The sequence below is a fragment of the Pyxicephalus adspersus genome, chromosome 11 (genome assembly GCF_032062135.1).
Source record: "Pyxicephalus adspersus chromosome 11, UCB_Pads_2.0, whole genome shotgun sequence".
Classification (NCBI taxonomy): Eukaryota; Metazoa; Chordata; class Amphibia; order Anura; family Pyxicephalidae; genus Pyxicephalus; species Pyxicephalus adspersus.
The window spans coordinates 29,732,013-29,754,242 of record NC_092868.1 but is presented as its reverse complement, the minus strand read 5'-3'; the positions used below and the strand labels follow the sequence as shown (position 1 = coordinate 29,754,242).

The 22,230-nt window shown below is 39.5% G+C and overlaps 1 protein-coding gene across 2 annotated transcripts in view; it reads left to right on the top strand.

Moving 5' to 3' along the window:
• Positions 1–10,490: 10,490 nt before the first annotated feature.
• The window catches only part of TBCEL (tubulin folding cofactor E like), a 28,697-nt gene continuing 16,957 nt past the window's right edge, over positions 10,491–22,230 (top strand). Inside the window, exons 1-2 of one of the 2 annotated variants that reach the window (XM_072425486.1) lie at positions 10,491–10,549; positions 21,875–22,016. In XM_072425486.1, coding sequence (XP_072281587.1) covers positions 21,884–22,016 — 133 coding nt within the window. In that variant the 5' untranslated portion in view covers positions 10,491–10,549; positions 21,875–21,883. Of the gene's footprint in view, positions 10,550–18,039; positions 18,215–21,874; positions 22,017–22,230 lie in introns of those variants that run through there. The other variant, XM_072425485.1, reaches the window with a different exon arrangement.

Genomic DNA, 22,230 nt, shown 5'->3' with positions numbered 1-22,230 from the left:
CTCCTCACTGGCTAGTATCTTCCTCGTTATCTTTCTCCTCCAGTATCATCATCATCTTTCTCCTTACTGCCCAATTATATCATCATCCTCCACTTCATGAATATGATATTGTCACCAAAATTTCTGGTAATGTCTGGGAAAAAGTGAAAAAGCATGTAATTTTCCAAAAAATAATGCTAAAGTGTACTTAAACACAGAATTTTTACTCTACATGGAAAGGTTAACAACCCTTTTATTTAAAGAAAAAATTTTGTTTGTGTTTTTTTTAAGTGCAACACCTTTTTTTTTAAAAAAAAAGGGTGCAGCATCGCCCCCTTAACTCTTGACCCCTTAATTCTTGATTCTTGAGTGCAGAACCTCTTGGGATACCTATGTCACACATCTCGGGAGGCTCTTGGCTGCTCCTTCTGCTCATGCCCGAGCAGGAGCCCCAAGCTGGAGCCCCGAGCAGCCCTTTCATCAACAGGGAAAAAATTGCAGATCTCACACATGCGCAGTAAGATTGGCAGGTTTTTTTCCAATCTCGCTCCTGCGCAGTGCAAGATCGGGTGACGTAGGATAAAGAACTCAGAAGAAGAGAGGAGAGGATGTCGGCAGCAGGCGCTCCCTCTGTGCCAGGCCGAAGACAGATACTGGGACGACGCGAGACCCGATGGAAGAAACCTCCCAATGGATAGCATGATCTGTGGGATTGAAAGTAAGTGTGATTTTTTGGTTTTGGGTTTACTTCCACTTTAAAGTAAGGGAAAGAATGGCCATTTTTTAAAAGTAATTGCAAAGCCTCTGAACACAGTATTGTCAGCAAAATTGCTGGGGAAATGGAGATATGACAAAATGTTAGCTTTTCACTTCACTGATTTATAAATATATGTATATATTATATAAAAAATCTATATTTGAATATTTGAAATAAACCTTACTATTTGTGAGTTTATTGTTTTAGTAATTTTTGTGTTTTTAATGGCCTTGCTATTTTAGTAATAATTCTCTTCTCGCATCCCAGTACAGTAACAATTTTTTATTTGTGTCCTTGGATTAAACAGTTACAAAACACTTGCTATTTAGCTTTTTAGATTTGAACAATAACAACTCTACAGACCTATCTAGAGTATGTAACAAGTCTGTCCAACAAATACAGACAACAATGGACCCTCCCCACCTCACCCAATACCCACTCCGCCAGCTCATCCCAGGAGTAAAGAAAAAAATTAAATATGCTACAATGCTAGCTCCTTCAGTTACTGAAGCCAATGTTTATTCAAGTATGAAAAATCTTGCTCAGATTCATAATACATATTTAATGTTATTTTTAGACCCTTTAACCTTGTACTGACTCAATCTTAATAGATTTTGCACATATTCCCAAAAATAATGGCCTATTGTAACCATCCGGTGTGAGGCCAACAAACTTGCTGAAACAACTCATCCACAACCTAAACAGAGTAATTGAACTTATTTTTTGAAGGTGAGACATCTAATAAAGTAAACGATGAAGAAAACGTGTCTGACACACAAAACAAAAATGCTGCACGATAGGCCTAAGACATCCTTATGACTAAGCACGGTGCAAAATGTGCCAAGGAAAATCACTAGTGATGATCACTAAATAATGCAACTATTATTTAGCATACTACACAGGTAATAAGTCACACAAAGGGAATATATAAACAGAGAAATCCATTGTACTCAAAAGAAATGATTGAAGCAGACAGTGCAGTATTTGCTTTTTTCCTCTCTTTTGTTGCGGAGTTACCCAAATTGATGTAATTGAGTTCCACACAGAAATGGCGAGCTGGGTTGAAAAAAATACTGGATACTGGTTTGCTTTCATTTTCTATAAAGGAGGACGCAGCGGGAAGCCTCCTGCTCATCCCCCCTCCTTCTCTCTCTGTAAATATGAACAGCACTGTGTATGAAGTGCTTGTTTGTTCTACTGTCAGGGGAAACAATTATGAAAAATAATTTCTGGTGAAACTGGAATCTCAGTTTCATTTTGAATGTTGCCATTTAAACAAAATAAAAAAAAACATTTTTTACTTATTTATTGACTTTCACATTCATTGGGCTCTATTTATAAATCAGGGAATCTGACATTCCCTCAAACATGGGAATCCATTACTGGCAGTGAATGAACAGAATGGTGAACTGTGAGAAAACCCAGCGAAGGCCACATCCCTCAAAATAAACCAAACTCATTGTGGTTGCTACTTTTTGATATAGATCCTTACTGCAGTCCCACCCTCTTAGTTATTTCCTTTGCTTTTTGCAGCTCTTTCATTTTTCCCTGCAGGACTCAACTGTCAACTGCCTCACTGACTCTAGCAAAAGCTCCCAAACTCCTTCTACTGGTTTCAGCTGTTGCCGTGCAACAAACTTCCTCCTTGTCCTCCTCACCAGTGTATCATGAGCTATAGGAATCCATTGAGATGGTGATCAGGACATTTCATAGCCATGCTAAATGTGGCAGACATATTCTTAAAGAGACCCTGTCACCTTAAAAAAGGGCAAGTAAAAACACAGAAAAAAGCACAGCAGTGTTCCTTTTCATACTATACTCAAATGTTAAATTCAATGTGCTTGACTTGCTATAGAATTCATACATTTCCTAGCACAGCTTCCTACCTGTTTGTACATTGTAGTCCTCTCTACCTTCTTGGTGTGTTTACTCACAGCTCCCCACATAACCTTTTGTCTGCTGCTGTGCTATAGTGCATATGGTAACAAACATCACACAAGTTGTTGTTTATGCTGAACAGAAACCCTAATGCATTATAGAAGCTCAGCTCAATGAATGTGTGTTACAGCACTACTGTGCCTTGTGGTGTGCTGCGTCAGGAAACACAGGGCACCAACACATACAGGTGTGAACGACCTTATGGTGCTAAAAAAGCCCTGCATGTATCATGATTGTGTGCTCTAGCAGTTGTGAGAGTATCAAGCATTAGACCTCATGAGAAAACTTCTTTAAACTTCGAGAGTCAAAATGAACACAATCATATTATGAAGAGGGCATCATCTTTAACACAATCTGACATAAAGCTAACAGCATTTTGAAAACTTCTGATCTGCATATGATGCTTATTTAGGGTAGCAGTATTTTTCAAGGCAGAAGTTGCAAGCACCAAGCACAGTGTGATTCATTCTGAAAGACACAAAGAAAATGCTGCTAGTATTAGCAGATAGCAAGAGTTTTTTTATGGAGTCACATTGGCTCTGCTTGCATGAATAAATTTACCGAGCCTTTACTAAAGCTTAAACTTTGCCTATTATTAATACTATTATACAGTATTTATATAGTGCCAACATGTTACGCAGCACTATAAGTCCAGAGTGCTAACCTCTGAGCCACACTGAGCCCTAGATAAATGAAAGGTTGACTGCCAGTGGCTTTTAACTTGGTCGTGGCCTTAACTATCAGTTTCAAATAAATTGTTTATTACCACAGCCATATCTTTTAGGTTTCAAATCCAAACAATAAAGTATATAGTAGACAAAACCAATTGGTGAAAACCTAGCCACAGTCCAAGCTTTAAAACATAAAATTCTTATTGACCTCCCTAGCGGTAATCCCAGGTGTGGCTCGGGGTGAATTAACCATCCAAAAGCGGTAACCTCCAGCCACACTCAGGGTGGAATTCCCAGGGAGTTTCAAGTCTTACCTGATTCCTATATTCCCGTGGCGTCCTCCAGCGATGCCCAGCATCTGCGTCCCCAGCGTGTGAATGTTGTGGACACGAGGCAAGGGGAAGCAGATGCCGGCTGGGCCAGGCAGTGAGAGCATTGCTGGGAGGGTGGGACCAGGCGGAACATTTAAAATCATTATTTTTAAATTTACCATTTTTACATTTAAAAATACTTATTATTGAAACTGCCAGGGAGGTTATGGTCCTCCTAAAACAAAGAGACTAAACCACATAATTTTGGTTCACAACATAGGGTATGGTGTTTCATGCTTCTTCAGAATCTTCTCAACTGTGTTCTAACCCTTTGGGAAATGCGAGGCCCCATCGGTTACCTAGCTCAAGGAAAACTTCTCCAGCAACCTAACATTTTCAGGTAAGTGCATATCTATGTAAGTAAAGTGGGGGAGAGGGGATAGTAGTGAAAAGAAAAGGGGTGCAGCAAATGCACTACCCCACTGTAGCTGACAAAATCCCATGTTTTGGAGCTATGCATTTGCAATGCTTCATGGGATGAAGATGCTACGCAAGGTGACAGAAGTTTTTCAGTCTAAAGGGGAGACTTCCCAATTCCTCAGATGTTGTAAAAAATTTGTGGTAAAAGTTGTGGACCCAATTTTGGGCTATTTAGTAAATGTAAGTATGGTTATACAGTTACATGTCAATGCATTATGGTTTTTGTGGTTATTGTTACTGGCAGTGATAGAGGAAGGAGCAATGGGATAGAACTGGAAAGGAAGGTATATGTGGGACAGGCTGGGAGGATGATACTCTGTTGGTACTACGGGTTCTGACATTCCTTTATACTGATTGAAAGATGGCAGGACTTTCCATAATACTGTGTTTTCTTTGGATAAAGAAGATGTACTTTTCAGCAAATAACTCACAGCTGCATATCTATTGAACAGAAATGCTATGCATGGAGCCTCTCCCACAGCAAACAGAATCTGAAGCCAAACTGTCAATTAAATTAGAGCTGCTGAAGTGCTGTGGGTCTCCGGAGCATTTGCCATAATGTACAAGTGTGCACAGCACACTTGCCTAATTTGGCAGACACTCTAATTTGGTCTCCCCAGTGGTGCAAGATCTGCAGTCTCTTGCGTTGCTTTGTTTATTGCAACCTTTTCTTGGTCTTGCAGATTTTGGCAATAGTCTGAAAGTGTACCCAAAGTTTTCAGGGAGAAAAAAATGAGCACAGACAGGTAACAGTCAAAAAATTTTTGGGCAAAAGAGATTCACAAAATGCTATCGTTCTGAGCATGAGCAGGGAAAGTCCTATTCATTTTATAAAAAGGCTATGTACAATTAGGACACATATTAGATTAGAGTTCAAAAGTAGGATCAGCCTGTGCAGCTTCCAGTGGGCCGCACAGTGTTGATCTTACAGGGAAATGGAAAAATTAGCATTAAAACTTTCTTTTTGTTTGGGTGGGTGGGGACTCAAGGATAACTTTGCAATAATACACTGATTAGCCAAAATAATAAAACCATTAGTGGGGGAAGTTAATAGATGTGGGTATCTTGCAAAACTGGGACCTGCTGCGCAACATCCTCACTTCTAAAGGCTCTGGAGAAGACCGGGCTGTTGCTTAGACTCTGAGCCCTGTGCACATCTCCACCCCCTGGGCTGATGACAAGGAGATACCACCATCCTCTCCTGTGGAGTCATGACAAAGACATGACCTGGTCTAAAGAATGAAGGTGAGCATGGCAACTGCCCAGCTCATACCTTAGGACTATGCCAAAAGATGAGCTTGGACAGTGGCAACGCACCCGTTTGAATTGTTGTATTAACTAATAATTATAAAAAAAACTGTATTGTCCTATCAGGGATGAGAGGGCCCTCGCTCAGTGACTGTTAATGTTCCCGCACTGCAGGGACCTATAAGACAGTACAAACTTAAATTCTTGTTAGATTTACATACCAGAGGTTGCTTTTCCCTCCGCTGTGAGGCTATAAATTAATGGATTGAAAATCTCTCCTGGTAGGAAGAGGATTGTGTTGCTTTGGAGCAGGGGCGGCAAAGTTTTATGGCCACTGGGCCATTTATGGGGTGGGGGGGGCACACTAGGCCAGACCCGCCCTAATGGCTCCGCCCACCACCAGGGAACACCCCCTGAAGTGAAATCCCTCTCCTCTGTATGCATTGCGGAGGAGAGGGATTTACCTTCAGGAAGCTTTCCCTATTTACCACGGCGGCGGAAGTATCAACGCTGGCTACGGTAAATAGTGGAGCAACTGCAAGGGGGCGGCACCGGAGCTCCGGTGGCTCTGGAGCTCCAGCGGCTCCACTTCCGGTAGTTCCTAATGCCCCCTGGCCAGTCCTCTGGCAACCCACGGCTCCGGAGACCAGCCGGCATTAGGTCATGTCTAAGTTCAGTAACAGTGGAGTCATGTGACTAAGTTCAGTAACAGTGGAAGGTTTCAAGTGAATCTGATAGTTATAAGTTTAAATATATGTTTGCTGTGGTAATGAGATTAGAAAAAATTTAACAACCTTTAATAAAGGCTGAGGCCAAAAAATGTAATTGTGTTTGTGAGTGTTTATTAGTTAGAAATAGGGATTGTGCTGGATATGGTACCATCATGTTTCTTTTAGATCACATGGATGGCAGGGTTCCATGTGCATGAAATGCACTATGGCAAGATGGCAGAGTGGTGGAGGTACTGTGTCCTAAAAGATCCTGCCAATGTCTGTGCCATCTGTTACAGGACACCTTCAGAGGTCGTATGGAGTCCATATCTCCTGTCACAGTCAGAGCTGTTTTGGAACAAAAGGAACCTACAATAAATTATGCAAGTGGTTTTAATGATTTTGGTTGATCGGTGAATGTTTTATGTGGAAACACATACAAAAGACCAAGAAAGACTGGGTTAAACTAAAATTATTTTTAGCATGATAGCGAAAGCATTATACACAATGTGTACAATTTAAAAGATAAATACGAGCGTGATTCAGGCTCCCCTATACACACTAGTAAGGGAGATTGCCTGCTGTGCTAGATAAATGTCACCTATGTAATAAGCTGAAGGAGTCAAGATGGTACTTGTTTCAAACCCGATGCATTTTGCCAGCAGGCTTCATTGGGGATAGAAAAAGACCATAAAAGCGACTGTGTGAAAAATACATAAGCATTTTTCTCATTGTATCAATATTGTGTCAGAAAACAGAATCACAATCACAGAGGATCATCAAACGAGGATTTGAATGATGAGAGTTCAGTGTCCAATAGATAAAATAGTAAAGATTTTATAGAAAATAGATATGAAGGAAGGTTGTGGTGTTATTTCAATATAGTAGTCAAGTGACGTAGTTACAACATACTGAAAAAACGTGACAATGAAGTTAATAATAATAATTATTATTAATAAGGTATATACCGTGTTTCCCCGAAAATAAGACACTGTCTTATATTTTTTGGGCTTCCAAAAACACACTAGGTCTTATTTTCAGGGTAGGTCCTATATACTTTTTTTAATGAAAAAAAACACTTACCATATTCATGTATGAATATGGCCATAAAAAAAGGCACATTTTGAAGTGGTTAACGTATTAGGTGCTTTAACACTGATCCACAGATGCAGCACAGTGCACCAGTAAAGGTAACCCACAGGTGCACTGTACAGCATCTGTGGATCTGTGTAAAATCAGCACTCAGTGGATGTGGTCGGGGCAATGATTGCTCACATTTTTATTTTTTTTATTTTTCTGTGCATTTGAGAGTTTTATATGGTGACCCAATTGTAAATTAAACTCTTCATTGATTCATTGCTACCGGTATTGGTTACTGAATTCAGCATTTCTCTTCTTGCACTGTTACTGTATTAAATCAGCCAGCTTGTCCTTACAAACCTAAAATCAGCACAAAATGTGGCTGGGGCAATGATTGCTCACATTTTTATTTTTTTTTTTATTTTTATACCGTAATTGTGCTGGTTAAAATAAAAAAAAAACTTACCTTATCAGAAGACGCGAGCCGAGTTCCTGGCTTCTCACAGGCGAAGTGCATGTAATATCACTCCGCCTGTGACAGGAGCCGGAACTACAAGGCAAGCATCGGCTTGTGCGGCTCCGGAGTGTGTACGCCCGCTGTCTCCCGCTCGGTGAGTATTTTTTTTTTCTTTTTTCTTTTTCTACTAGGTCTTATTTTCGGGGTAGGTCTTATATTAGGGCAGGTTGGGGGGAAAAGTGCTAGGTCTTATTTTCGGGGTAGGTCTTATTTTCGGGGAAACACGGTATGAAAAAAGTTTCCTTGGGTAGCTTTGTCAGATATTAGTGATAAATGGTTACATTTATGGTCGCTTTTATGTTTTCTTCCTATTATCCCCTGATGAAGCCTGTCAGCGAAACGTGTCGGGTTTGAGACAAGTACCCTCTTGACTTTTTACAGCTTATTACATAGGCGACTTATGTCTAGCACAACAGGCAATCTCCCTCACTAGTGTGTACGGTGGAGCCTGAATAGCACTATATATTTATCTTTTAAATTGTATAAATTGTGTATAATGCTTTCACTATCATTAAACATAATTTAGACTTTTTGCTAGCTTAAACCCAGTCTTTCTTAGTCTTTTGTATGTGCTTAAGCATTATCTCTGACAAGCAAACCTCTATTGAATGAGTAGGGAGATACCTTCATTGTATATGTTTTTACTTTTATGTGGAAACACTTATTATCGTGTTCTGGTTTTGTCCCATTTTCCAACACTTTCTTTTGTATTTCTTTTTCTGTATTTTTTTACCAGATTTTCTTATGGCCTGTGTTAGTAGATTTTTATGCTTCCCCACACATATCAATAAAAATCCAATAAAAGTTAGGTAGTTTAACCTGGGCGTTACACTGATGTCTAGATTTCTGTACCAAAAGCGTTACACTGTTTTCATGTATTTTTTTTTTTTTAAATTGTAGACCTGTAACTTACAGAAATATGTCCGAACAAGGGTCTAGTAGATATCATGAATAAAAAAAATGTTTGAAACACACAATCATGTAAAAAAAAAAAACTATATAAAAAAAAAATAATAATATAAAAATAAAACATAAAAAAAATCTTTAAAAAAAAATAGTGTATAATGTAATGCAATTGTACAGTAGCTTATATAATATATATATAATACAATTATATATATATTATATAAGGATTTCTTTGTATTGGACTCAATACAGCTTTTTTGTATTGCGTTCAATCCAAAGCGATTTGAATTTCCCGCCCCGCCTCCCGCCCGAACCGACGCATGCAGCGACGTCACCGGGAAACCCCGGAGATCGTCACTGCACTCGCAGGGAGAAGAAGCAAGATAGAGGATGTGTCCGGAGGAGCTGCGGGGAGAAGGTATTTTTTTTTAGAGATCGACGCTAGAACAGAACAGATTATCACAGCGGGGACCAGGTAAGTTAATGCATTTAACCACCCGACAAAAGTTCGGGTTTACCGATTTTTGCTATTTTTTTTACCCCGAACCAAGGTCGGGTTTAACGGTCGAGTGGTTAATATTCCAGCTGATCGCTGTAAACCCTGTGCAGTCTTCTTCTAAAACGTCTGCTCACTGTGCCCACATAGACCTAAATAGAAATACCGTGAGATTAGAAACACATGGTGTGTGGCCGTATTCCTGTCCTTAAAGGCTCATAGTCCAGGAGCAACTAGGCTGAAGATTTCAACCCTAGAAAACATGTTGAGGTAAGTAGACAGAGTCTTGTGTAGGGGTGCTTGCATTAATTTAATTCCTATACCAGGCTTTGTTTTATTTATGAACAGCACTCCTAGCAGAAGTAAAAACAAACAAATCCACATGGTACATGACCTCAGTCATCTAACACCCATTGTTGTTCAGTCTGGAAGACCTTCGCCATACTGTGAGTGCGGGGTGTCATGGAGCCACTCCATGGTGTCATTTTGCACTAAGATTCAGCCATTTAGCCCAGAAGATCTACAACACATTGTGAGTGTGGGGTGTCAAGAGATCCACCCATGGATTCAGTACAGGGCTGTTATTCAACCCAGAAGAGTGTAGAAAGTCATGGACCCACTCCATGGTGTCATTGTGGCCCTGAACACTTACTGAAGGTGATACAGTGGATACAAGTGGACAAGAGGGCTCTTTGCATCTGGAGGAAAAGAAGTTAAAGCTCGGAATAAGGAAGGGATATTCATTGTGAAAATGTGGAATTGTCTACCTCAGGAAGTAGTTTCAGTTTTCAGTTTTTTCTACTATCGATTTCTTTAAGAAAAAGCTGGAATCGTTTTCTAGAAGTACACTATATAACTGGGGGATAAGGCTTTAAAGTAAAGATAACAGGTGCCAGGACATTTTACATTCGCAGTGTGAAGATGTTTACGTTTGCAATAAATGGCCCCTAAAGTGCTGTGAGCCCAACACTTCTGAGAGTTTCAGTGACGGACTTTGCTCACTAGTTCCTCCGGGTCTCTATTAGGTCTTTACTGAGTGCTGTGTGAAATGGGCGATGATAAATGTAGAGGGGGCATAGTGTATTGTGTTCTGTAGCAGGTAAGGTAAGTAGCTGGAGAAGCTTAGTACAGCAATATTAGCCCTGAGTACTTTAACCTAATCCAGCTCAGGGTCTTTCCATTACAAATCCCGTGACAATATGGGAAGGCGTCGCCTTGGTAACCATAGGGAATGATTTGACCTCTCCCTACATTATCCAGGACAAGCTGATTGCACTCACTACAATAACAACAAACCCCGACCCGGAAGTAGTTTGTGCGCACGCGCCGCGCCCCACTGTCCCGCGCTCCGATGCTGTATAACGCAGGAAGACAGAACTACGCATGCTTGAGGAGATCTCGCCAGTCTGAGCTGTCCGGAGTCAGGGATTTGGCGTGCGCATGCGCGGTGAGCACGGTGAGTACCACGGAGATAGTGAAATTAGGGCCAATAGATACGGACAAAATACTGAAATTGGTTTAGTGATTTAGTATTTTGCCGTTATTTGGGTTAAGTGTGCAGAATGGCAATGTAATTTGTTTGTAGTTGAGGTTGTAATGATTTGTTGCTGCCTCAGTGCACCTGTCCTGTGTGATGGCAGTCAGTGAGGGGGGTGCAGCCCAGGCCTGGCCCGGCTTATATTATGAGGGGGGGGGATAATAATCTACAAATACAACCTTCATGTGTTACCAGAGCATGCCAGGCTTCATTGTCACTCCTTAATATTGGTGTCATTCAGGTGACATAGGACAGGTGAAGTATGGCAGACTTACAGCCAAATACATCACAAATATAACAATATGTATATGTGTATATATATATATATAGAGAGAGAGAGAGAGAGATTTCCTGATAGCAGAGTTGTATTTGTCTGTTAGGCAGCAGAGCATAATAATACAGCTCAGTCACCCCCTGCCCCTCAATATAAATGTATATTGCCTTTTTCAGCCATTTATTCTAACCTGGTGATCCTGCCAGTAGCACACTTCCTGTCCTGTGATTACAATGTATCTGTAAAGAAGCATTGTCCCCCTAGGACTACAGAACACCCCCACCCTTCAAATAACATAAGATACTCACTTATACATACACTAACTGCATGTAAAATAAAGTTACATATGTTACAATGAATATTCAGCCTGATGTGTGTATAGATCTGCCTATGGTTATATAAATATATATGTGCCCATGTGGAGTATGTCAGTGTTGGATCATGTAGTACACCGGTACAGAAAACATATTGCAGCTCCTGTGCTGTGTGCAGGAAACAGGCATGAGATTCAATCATATTCTACAGCAGGGCTTCTCACCCTACACGGGGGAACCTTTGAAATAAATTTTAGGTCTTCATGGAACCACTTTTATAATTATTATATCCAAAGCTCACAGTACATTAGTGTGCTGGTCAGTGGGTAGAATGCTTCTTACATTGCTGGCCAGAAAGAAAAATGTCACCACTACAGAGAGCCAAAAAGATCATTAGTGTCACTTACTGACCTGAGAAGTACAAGTTACACATTGCTCAGGGAACCTCTAGTAACCTCTTGAGCGATGGTCTCCAACCTTTTTGGTCGTGGACCACCAAAATGACTGGCACCAACATATTACTTAGCGCTGTACAAAGTCCATCGGTATGTCACTAGCTGTCCCTCAAAGGAACTCACAATCTAATGTCTCTACCATAGTCTAATGTCATGAATAAAGTCTAAGGACAATTTTTGGGGGAAGCCAATTAACCTCACTGTATGATTTTGAAATGTGGGAGGAAACCAGAGTACCCAGAGGAAACCCACACAAACGGGGTGCCTGCAAACTCCATACAGATAGTGTCCTGGCCGAGATTCGAACTCGGGACCCAACGCAGCAAAGGCCAGAGCGCTAACCACTGAGTGCTGTCCGTTGGATGCTGTAAGCCTCATACAGATGTCTGATGGACACCAGATAACTCTCACTGGAAACAATCTCGGGTAATCATTTACAGTGCTAGATGAATAAATGAGCGCTGTACACACTGCGTCTTTCTGTTCTATGGAGAGGGGAAGGGGTGGTCAAGTGAGCTGCACCCCGCTGTGCTCCCCTCTATAGGAGTGCCTAGTTGTCAATACCAATTAGTTGTTCATCAGTCAGTGGCAGATTGATGAATGATGATGGGGTACCGCTGTACACATTTTTCATCAGAGACAAGCACAACCGTTCGTCATGCCTGATGATTATCTGATGTGTATACAGATCTTTAGGAGACATCACAGAAGGGCTTATCAGGAGTTGGTATCCCAATGATGTGGAGAAACGTAAGTTTAGTAGTTTACAAATTAGCAGTCGGGCTGCTTCTCACCAGGGTTACTTCACATATTGCAGGAAATCATGTGATGATTATAGCAACAAAGAAAAAAAGCACCAAGAAATATGCAGGCTAGGTGTATCATAAAATGTGCTACCCCTTTTTAATGTACAGCACTGCATAATATGTTGGCGCTATATAAACGCTGCATAATAATAAAAGTGATCGCCAACACCTTCTGGGGTTACAGACCCGCTTCGTTTTCAGGGCCTGAAACACAGCTGTAATGCAGCCATATAAATGTGCATTTTGCTGTGCAGAGGGGTCAGGCAGGGTATTAACCTGAATAGCCTTCCTACTGTATAGCAGACAAACAAGCGCTTGCCTTTTTTTGTTCACATTCACACCAAAGAGCACCACCACATTTAGCACAAAAAACTGCAGGACGTCTGGAAATGTGCATTGGGTGCCACAGCAAACCAACACTGGCTATGAGCATTTCAGTGCAGTGCCTTAGGCCAGTGATTTTCAACCACTGTGCCGCGGCACACTAGTGTGCCATGAGAGATCTTTAGGTGTACCGTGGGAAATTATCTAATTACCATTGTCGAGTGTCTGTGCTGTAGTGACTGGCAGAGTAATGTAATACTCTTCCATGTCAGTGGGTGGCAGTAGGTAACAGGTTTCTTGTTTATTCTTAGAGACAAAAGAATTTACAGAGTGTCATTTTGTAACATTTTTGATTTGTGGTGTGCCGCAGGATTTTTTCAATGTAAAAAAATGTGCCGTGGCTCAAAAAAAGTTGAAAAACACTGCCTTAGGCTAAGTACACACATCAGATGATTCTCTTCTGATCGTTGCCTCTTCCAACGTCGTTCATCGATCCGTCCTGGCGCATCCATGAGCGACAAACAACTGCAATACAAGTAAAAGGGGAGAGAGCACAGCGGGGTGCTGTTCCATCGGTTTCCCCCTCCCCTCTTCATAGAGCAGCGCTTGTTCATGCATCTTTCAGTCTTTTGTCTTTGGAAAGGATTGTGAAAGATTCTTTCCAATGACAAAAGTCTAACGTGTGTACGTAGCCTTTCTGGCCATTATTTTCTTCTATTTTGACACAAGAAAGACATGAGTCCCTGTGAATTGGTGCATGTGTTAATCCAAGAAAACATTCTTCTGCTTAGCTTTTTTTTAGCGTACCAGTCCTGTAAAGATTTTACAATTTAATGGTATGACTTTCTTTAAATATACCAACAACTATGTAGTATGAGAACTAATCTGATTGGATATGAATAAAATAACTTCTCTAAATAAGAGCTTTTAACACATATGTGTTGGTACTTCTAATGGATCTGATCAGATTGAAATGTGTTTGGCCATCTTAAACTACACTAAAGCCCAAATCTCTGCCAGTTTTTTTTTTTTTTTCTTGTGTTATAGATGGAGATATTCACACTTTGTCTTGTTATCCTCAGTAAATATAAATGTCTGCAGTGGATTCCCTCTCACTATGGGTGTTTTTACTTTTGTTGTGTCTCCATGATAGAAAGTGAAGGGAATTCTCCCCAGTGACAAATGGCAAAAAAAAACTTAACCAAAACTTTCAAACAGTTTTGGCTTTAGTGATATTTAATTGCTTCATTTGCAATGCAATGGTCTGTGTGCTGTAATGTTTCTTGTGGTGACCAGAACAATTTTCAGGTAAAATGCATGGTGTTGTCTATGGGATGGGGAATACTCGTTGACTTCCTGTACTGATTGATGCAGAGGGAAGTCAGAAAATATCTACAGTGTTAGGGTATTTCCCATCTTTGACAATCATATTCACAGTAGACTTTCCTTAAACAGCAATAGTTCTGGGGACAACATTTTGGCCATAAAAGAAATAAATTGATTTGTATGCAAAAGTAGCATTGCAAACTCTATTACCTTAAAATGTAGCAGTTCTGTGGGAGGGACCCAGCAGGCCCTCCCATTACAGGCTGCTCACAGAAAACTACAGGAGTGGGGTGGATACAAGACCAGTCAGCCTGCACAAACAGAGGGAGCTGACATGACTGGTCCTGATCACAGGAAGTTCCTGTTCAAAGGGATTACTCCACTGATCTGGAAAAATTACCCAACAGAACAAGTTGAATATACATGGCTCTTCCATTTAAACAATATTTGTCTTTTGGTTTTTTAATATTTTTAAAGCCCAAACTTTTTTTTCTAGTTTTGGAAAGAGTGGCGAAGTTCTAAGTTAGTCAGGTATTTTTTTTACTGATAATCATAGTCAGGTGTTCGAAAACGAAAATGGATATTGGAAAGAAAAACTATTATGAAGTTTGTTCTGATGACAACTTTTTAATAGGGAATTTGTGTAAACTGTCAGAAAGGGGTAGGGCGTAAATGTCTAACGCCACATACACATGTCAGGTTATTGTTGTGCTTATCTCAAGCAGAAATTTGACATTGTTCATCAACCCACCCTTATAGAGAAAGTGATGATCACACAGCCCAGTACTTTGTCCAAAACTAAATGATATTGTTCTCTACAGTGATGTCTTTGAAGTTGAGTATTTGCCAGCTCATGTAATTGTTAGCTCTGACTTTTGTCGGGGGAGTTAAGGGTAGACTTTAAAGTACCGCTCAAAGCAAATAAAAATAATTTATCAAAGGAAAATATTTAGGTTGCCTTTGGTATTTTTTCATCTCATTTGAAATTGGGATTTCAGCCAGCAATAAAAAAAACTATCTGACCCCTCCACACATTTGTACATGAAAAACAATACCTGTAGCACAGGTTCGTACTCTTGGTGAGAATAGACTTGCAACTTCTTGGATGTCTGCACCGCAGCGCTGGTTCTAAACCTGGGTTTGTAGAATTGATAGTGGGTGGCAGGGAGGACTTTTGTACTACTCACTGCCACGTCCATTAATTTTCTATTGGGCTGCAGTGGGTAAATGCTACATGTGATCTACCCCCAACGCTGCGGTTTGGTGGCATGTTAAAGCAATAACCTCATAGAAAGTTTGAACATGGCCTAAGTCAGTTATTTTCATATGCAACTTTCCTACCAGAGGAGGTAAGGTGTTTTTTTTCCCCTCTGGACTCCTGTAGTTTCATTAGTGCTAACTGAAGTTGGACACATCCATTACTAATGGATTAAAGGCCTACAAAAGTTATGTTTATTATTTATCAAATGTTAAGAAAGAGGTTCCACAATCAATCTTCTACATGGTCAAATAAAGTTACTCTGTGCACTGGCCTGTACAGCATTGGCTGCATATATCTACTGCAATGTTCAGTGTCCCCCAAATGCCTGGTTGTTTAAAATCACAAAGTGTTAACGTGTATGTATAGCTATATTGGTATATATTGGTATGTCAGGTTTTTTGTTTTCTATCTGTACCCTAATAGAAAAATCCGGTTCACTGTCTTATATATATTCAGCAGGAGTTGAAATTAAATCTTCCTAATTAGACAGTTGTCATCAGAACATTTTTCTCATTTGGAAGATTTCCCTTCATTCCTTACTCCCATGACCATTCTAACATTTATAATTTATTAACTATAACAAAAGGTGCCAGCAGGATGGTACAAACTTATTAGCGTATACTCAACCCCTATTAAACAAGAAATTCTTACAACCACTATAAAGATGTATAGTGCAAACATCTACATCAATAGTATTAAAATGTTTTCTGTTTTTTAGTATCAATTTCAAAAAATCCTAATAGTGATTACAATATGTTTTGGTGGTATATGTCTTTTAGAGGAATCCACAAATAGTTTCATACATGTGTGATACATAGATCACCTTGTGTTACATAGCATGACATTGATCACCTTGTATACATAATATACCTTATGTTACACAATATAACATGGATCAAAACATAGTTTTCTGTAAATACATTTAAAGCTCCAATATTAAACAGTACCACTACAAATGATTTATAATTTATCCCCTATCTTCTGATTCAGTGACAATGGTCACTTAGGGCTTGTTCAGAATTAAAGTTTCTGCAAGCGTTTCTAAACAGTTTTACTGCTCAAAAACCGTTGCAAAAAACAGTTTAACATTGAACTGAATAGGAAATCAATAGCCTTATATTTGACAGGCGGCAGCATTTCCATGCGGTTATCTGGATTCTCATAGGTTTGCCACCTATGCCCCCTCCCTAGACTTGAATGGGAAGTATTTAGGTAGGCCTGTATAGGCTTTTAGGTGTTTTTTTCTTAAAATTTTTTAACTAAAAAATGCCTAGAAAGTCTGTACAACTGGCTGTATTGGGGTTTTCAGGTGCTGGCAACAACCAGACATTTATGCCTAAAAACGACATGGATGCTTGCTCTATGCATTGTAAGGGTCCAGGAGCAGTAATGCCCATGGTTTTCCGCCACCAGTCTGGACAAGTTCTAAGTCAATGGGACAATGAGGATCTAACCCTCCTCTACTTTATCTTATACTTAAGCTGGGTACACACTTCCAATTATAGTCATTGGAAAGGATCTTTCACTGCACAATTCATGAACGAGAGCTGTACATACATCTATAGAGAGGGGAGGGGGAGAACGACGGAGTGGCACCCCGCTGCGTGCTTCTTCCCTTCCCTTGCATTACAATCATTCATCCGCCAGGACGGTCTTTCGGACATTGAACAACGCGCACTGTACACACTTCAGATTTTCATCTGATATCGGCCGATTATTGGACGAGAACCATTGGAAGTGTGTACGTAGCTGAACTAAAATGTTTTGCCTTTACACAATAACCTAATTACAATAGACTGGCAAGTCATACAGTTTTTTTTTTTTTTTTATAGGAATTGCTTTTGTAGGAATCTGAATATAAAAAGGGTATCATAACTCTAATAATGTTTTGTTTGATATGTGTTGAAATATGACAGATCTTTCAGCATGTTGTAGGTCTAATCTTCAATATAAAATTTTTATCTTTGCACTTGTATAAATTAAAACAAATGCATTAGTTGATTTAATAACCCAAAGTGGGGAATAAGTGAAGTTCATTGTTGTATTCTAGAAACCTTATCACATATACTAAAGTTTCTGAACTCATGACAAAGGGCACAACAAGATAACAGATGAAAGTACCCAGGCAAGTGTCACAAGTTATGGTTATCTAGGTGCAGTTGTTCTTTTTTTTATCTCTTGTAATGTTATACAGTGAATAATCCTGATGCGTGTATTGTATCTCACTGTGTGCACATTCACCATTGCTCTGAATTTGAATTTAGTATGGTAAGAGTGGTTCTGCACTGAATATCACTGAGGTTCTGCTATCCAGCTGTGTGTTTGGTAAACTGAATTTAGACTGATATTTTTATTTTACTCCAATTATTGTAGAATCTGATCTCATTAATAAACATCTGGGGTTTGGAGTGAAGTATAGCAGTACAGTCATTATAATACAGTCCTAGATTTGTCAGAGACATTCCTTACAATCTCTGAGCTGTTAGCATGTCAGATGAAATGGATCTAGTTGTATAACATTGGTTACAAAGAGCTCAGAGGGGTGGGAGGTGCTGGGAGTTTGAGGGGGAGGAGAACTTTAAGCTTTCTGCAGCTTGCAGCTTTTATGCAGATCAGGGGCAAAGTGAAAAGATGAGGTCATTGTTATGAGTTCTCCATAGCAACAAGCGAATAGTTCTGTCTTCCTGTACTAACTGCCAAGTTGGAAAACACAAAAACAAACAGTTCAGCAGGCCACTAGCACAATAATAAACAGTCCCAGCTGAAGACACAGCACTGTAAAGTAATGATGTGGTCCTGGAATGAAGTTATGTCCTGGAAGATGGTAAGTAACTTCTGATCACAGTTTTAACTTAAAACTTACAAAACAAAAGAAAGTAAAAAACAGTGGCACTGTTCACACTTTTATGTTTATTTTCAAGGTTGTGTTGCTGTCTAACATGTTTGTTTTGGGTCTGGCTGTAGATGAAAATAGAGCGCGGAATGTAGACGTGTAGCTGGAGAAATAAGATATGTTGTTTGCACAGCTTAATGCTTACACTGATTGTAGAAATTATTGTTTGCACTGCTGGAGAAAGTATAAAATGTGTGAGGAGTTTGGGTGCAGAAAAAGCAAAATGTTGTGTACAAGTAAGTGGGGAGAGGAAACCTGATACAAGGCGTACACTATGTTCACTTTATCCTTCAATGTTATTACTGTGTGCTGGCAATGCAAGGGATTTGTGATACAGTCTAATGTTACCGTTACTGTAATATCTTTGTGTAGAGAGCAAAAAGGAATGAACAGCAGAAAGAAATGCTGGAACATATGGGCTTTAATAATAGCATTACATAGAGCTGTATGCGGTTCAGTATATTAGTTGTAGGAACCGTTTTACTTTCTTAGTCATATAATATGTTCAGGTTACAATTCTGAGCATGACTGCAAATTGTAGTGTATACTTGCTTTTTATTTTCTACTTAAAGTGCTGGTTGCATAAGTCGCTTATAAGAGTTGTTGTTGTTATAGGCTGCTATACTTTGTGTATCAGTTTCTGCTCTTTGCCCGGCAATAATGAAGCATACATTTAGACATACAGTATTCTCTATGGTTATTGACTGTAATCTGTGTGGATGAAGACAGAGTTGTCTGTTTCTCACTTTTTGCAATGCTGCCTATAAAAACATTACACAAGCAATTCGTTCAGCACTATGGCCATATGGAGCTGATAATCAAATGTCCATTGGTATCTTTTATTATTGGGCTTCCTATAAGAGACTGGAAAAACACTTAGTGTTGCCCATAGCAACCAACTGGATGGTCAGTGTTTACCATTAATGTAAAAGTTTAATTGCTTTGTTGGTCAATTCTGCCAGTTGTTCTACATACCTAACATTCACGATAACGATACACAGTACTAAATGTTACATGTGACAGTGGCATCAGTTTGTCCGGGACTTTGTGATCAGTTCCACCTAACGTATGCTTGAAAGTTTCTTCTTCAGTTTTTGGAAGTTTCCTCTTTTATATAAAAAAGGGAAAAATCTTTATATGTACAGCATTACTCACATATGCATATTTCCATGCATACACAGATAAAACACATACACCTGCCCCTCCATGCAATGCAATACATTTAGTAAACAACACACCAAATTTGCATTGATGCACCAAAAATGGGATTGAATGGTTCCTAAAAGTCACACATGTTGTCATCAGCGATCACATTGATATGTAGGTCCCATATCTGTCTACGGGTTCTGCTTGTCTACAGCCTTTTCTAATGTTAACCTGAAGGTAAAATGTACATAGGTAACTATATGGAACACACAAAAGCTCATTAAAGGTGTACCTTTTTACATTGCCTGTGGCAAAACGGACATCAGTTGGCTGGTACCTAACTTTCCAACAACAGGACCACCAGAATCTTTTTTATACAAACATAGGTTTGTGTGTGTGTGTGTGTGTGTGTGTATATGTATATATATGTATGTATATATATATATATATATATATACAGTGCTCAACCCAGAATTTTTTTTAAGCCGGGTGGGAAGAAATTTTAGGTGGGTGGCAGCCCCTGTATTGTGACCAAACTCTTTGGTAACCACCTATATATATATATATATATATATATATAATATGGCATGTTTGTGTTGGGCATAGAGAACTGCGGCACATACTCTTCCAACTGCTGCTTGTTGTTCCACTGAAAAATGTGGGATTCACCAGAGTCCCCCAGCTAGTAGTCAGTCTGATTAAAGTGGTACAACAGTGTTACAATTTTGCTCACAAAAATTACAGAATTTAGAGGGCAAAATTTAGTCTTGTTTTTTATGGCCTAAAAGGGATCAGTGATGTAATATAGCCCAAAGGTTCCCTCAATAGATAACTTAAAGTGTTAAAATGCCATGTAAGTAAACATGTCCTAATAGCATGCTTTCTTGTGTATATATACAGTGACCCTATACTTAAATACCTTGCTATTTTGTACCTTTCAAACTGGAATAGGAGATCCCTGTAAATTGTGTGCTCTACATGTACTACACGCTCATGTGCCATGTCTCATGTCATGTGCTGTTTTATGTTGTGTGACCCCCTCCGCTGTCTATACTGTATGTGTAATGGCAGAGTATTAGAAAAGTAAAATGTGATTTTTTTTTTTTTTTTTGCCCTAGGAGATGCGCATATGCATTGTCCCTTAGCATGCCTTCCCTTTCGAGAAAACTTAGGTGTCCTTAGGTTAGGTTGACTTTAAAGAATTTGTTTTCTGGGGAATGAGATCTACCTCCACACCGGCATTCTGCTGTCCCAAGTTCGGGTTTCTAGGCCTTCCCTATATGGGGTGTAGCTCTGTTGTAGTCCATGGGCTAGGACTTGCTCCTGGTCACACTCCTTACACTGTGTGTTTATAAGATCAGTGTTTTTCAACCTTTTCATTAAAAAAATCCTGTGGCTCACCACAAATCAAAAATGTTACAAAATGACACACTGTAGCTAATTCTTTTGTGTCTAAGGATAAACAAGACAATTAAGCTACCTACTGCCACCCACTGACATGGAAGAGTATTATATTACTCTGCCAGTCACTACAGCACAGACACTCGACAATAGTAATTGGATAATTTCCTACAGTACACCTAAAGATCTCTCATGGTACACTTGGTGCCGCGGCACAGTGGTTGAAAATCACTGCCTAAGCTGGTAGAAGTTTTTAGATCCCTTGGCTGTACTGTTAGGAAAGTATTTTGTAGCCCTTTTGATACAAATAATGCAGGTTAATACATAATTGAAAGATTTATATTTATTATCTTTTTGATGACTTGTTATACAGACAGACACTTTAGAACTGGTTGGTTGATGTGGCTCCCACCCAGCTATAAAGGGAATCAGATTCCTGTGTCCCTCAATAAGCAATAGATGATTTATTTTGTAAGAACCTGGAGTATGTTTAGGGTCTCAGGACCTCCTTTGTGTTTATGATTACGCTCATAGCAGTGCTTACTACAAAATGAGGTATACGGCAAATAGAAGGCTAGCCACAGGTTTATTGGTTGGCTTATCCTTCTAAAGGTCACATAAACATTACATACCTGTGCTCCTCAATAGACCCCAGAAAAAGATAGGTAAACACCATGCAATTTTTCTTGAGATTCCCCAGTAAACACAACGGTTTATGAATCCTGCATTTTGGTTGAATGTGGCAGTTGACATTGCACAAATTTCCATTCTTTTAGAATCTTCAGTTGAGTTCAGCTGCCATATTTTGTCCAAAGACAAGGAACTACAAGTTAGATGGATATGGCTTAGAAAATCTGCTCAGAATATGCTGTGATGTTATTATGATGATAATTGTATTTTTATGGTATTGAAACTTTACCACAGTATTTTCATTTTCCATTTTTTCTCCTACACAATATATTTATTCTGTGCTGCATTTTGGTATTAAGAATGGTGTTTGCAGGAACTGTAGGTAACTGGATATGTATATTTTGCACTTCTCAGGTAACAGAAATGGAGCCACCATGTGGAAGGAGTTTTATGCAAGTGCTGTGTGAGAAATACAGCCCGGAAAATTTCCCGTACAGGAGAGGTCCAGGAGCTGGTGTGCACGTACCTGCCGGGCCTCAAGTGTCTCCTATGAAAGGTATGGCACTGCTTGAATTTACACATCAGCATATGTAAAAGGGTACTCTAAAGGATTATTCTTATAAATGCCACAGCTTGAAGGACAGAAAATGATTAATGATGGCATTTCTTAAGTAAATCCAGCTTAGTTTAATTTGTGAAACTGATTAAATCCTTGTACTTACAACTAACATAGGATTTGGGGTCAGCATTTCTGAATATATATCCTTAAA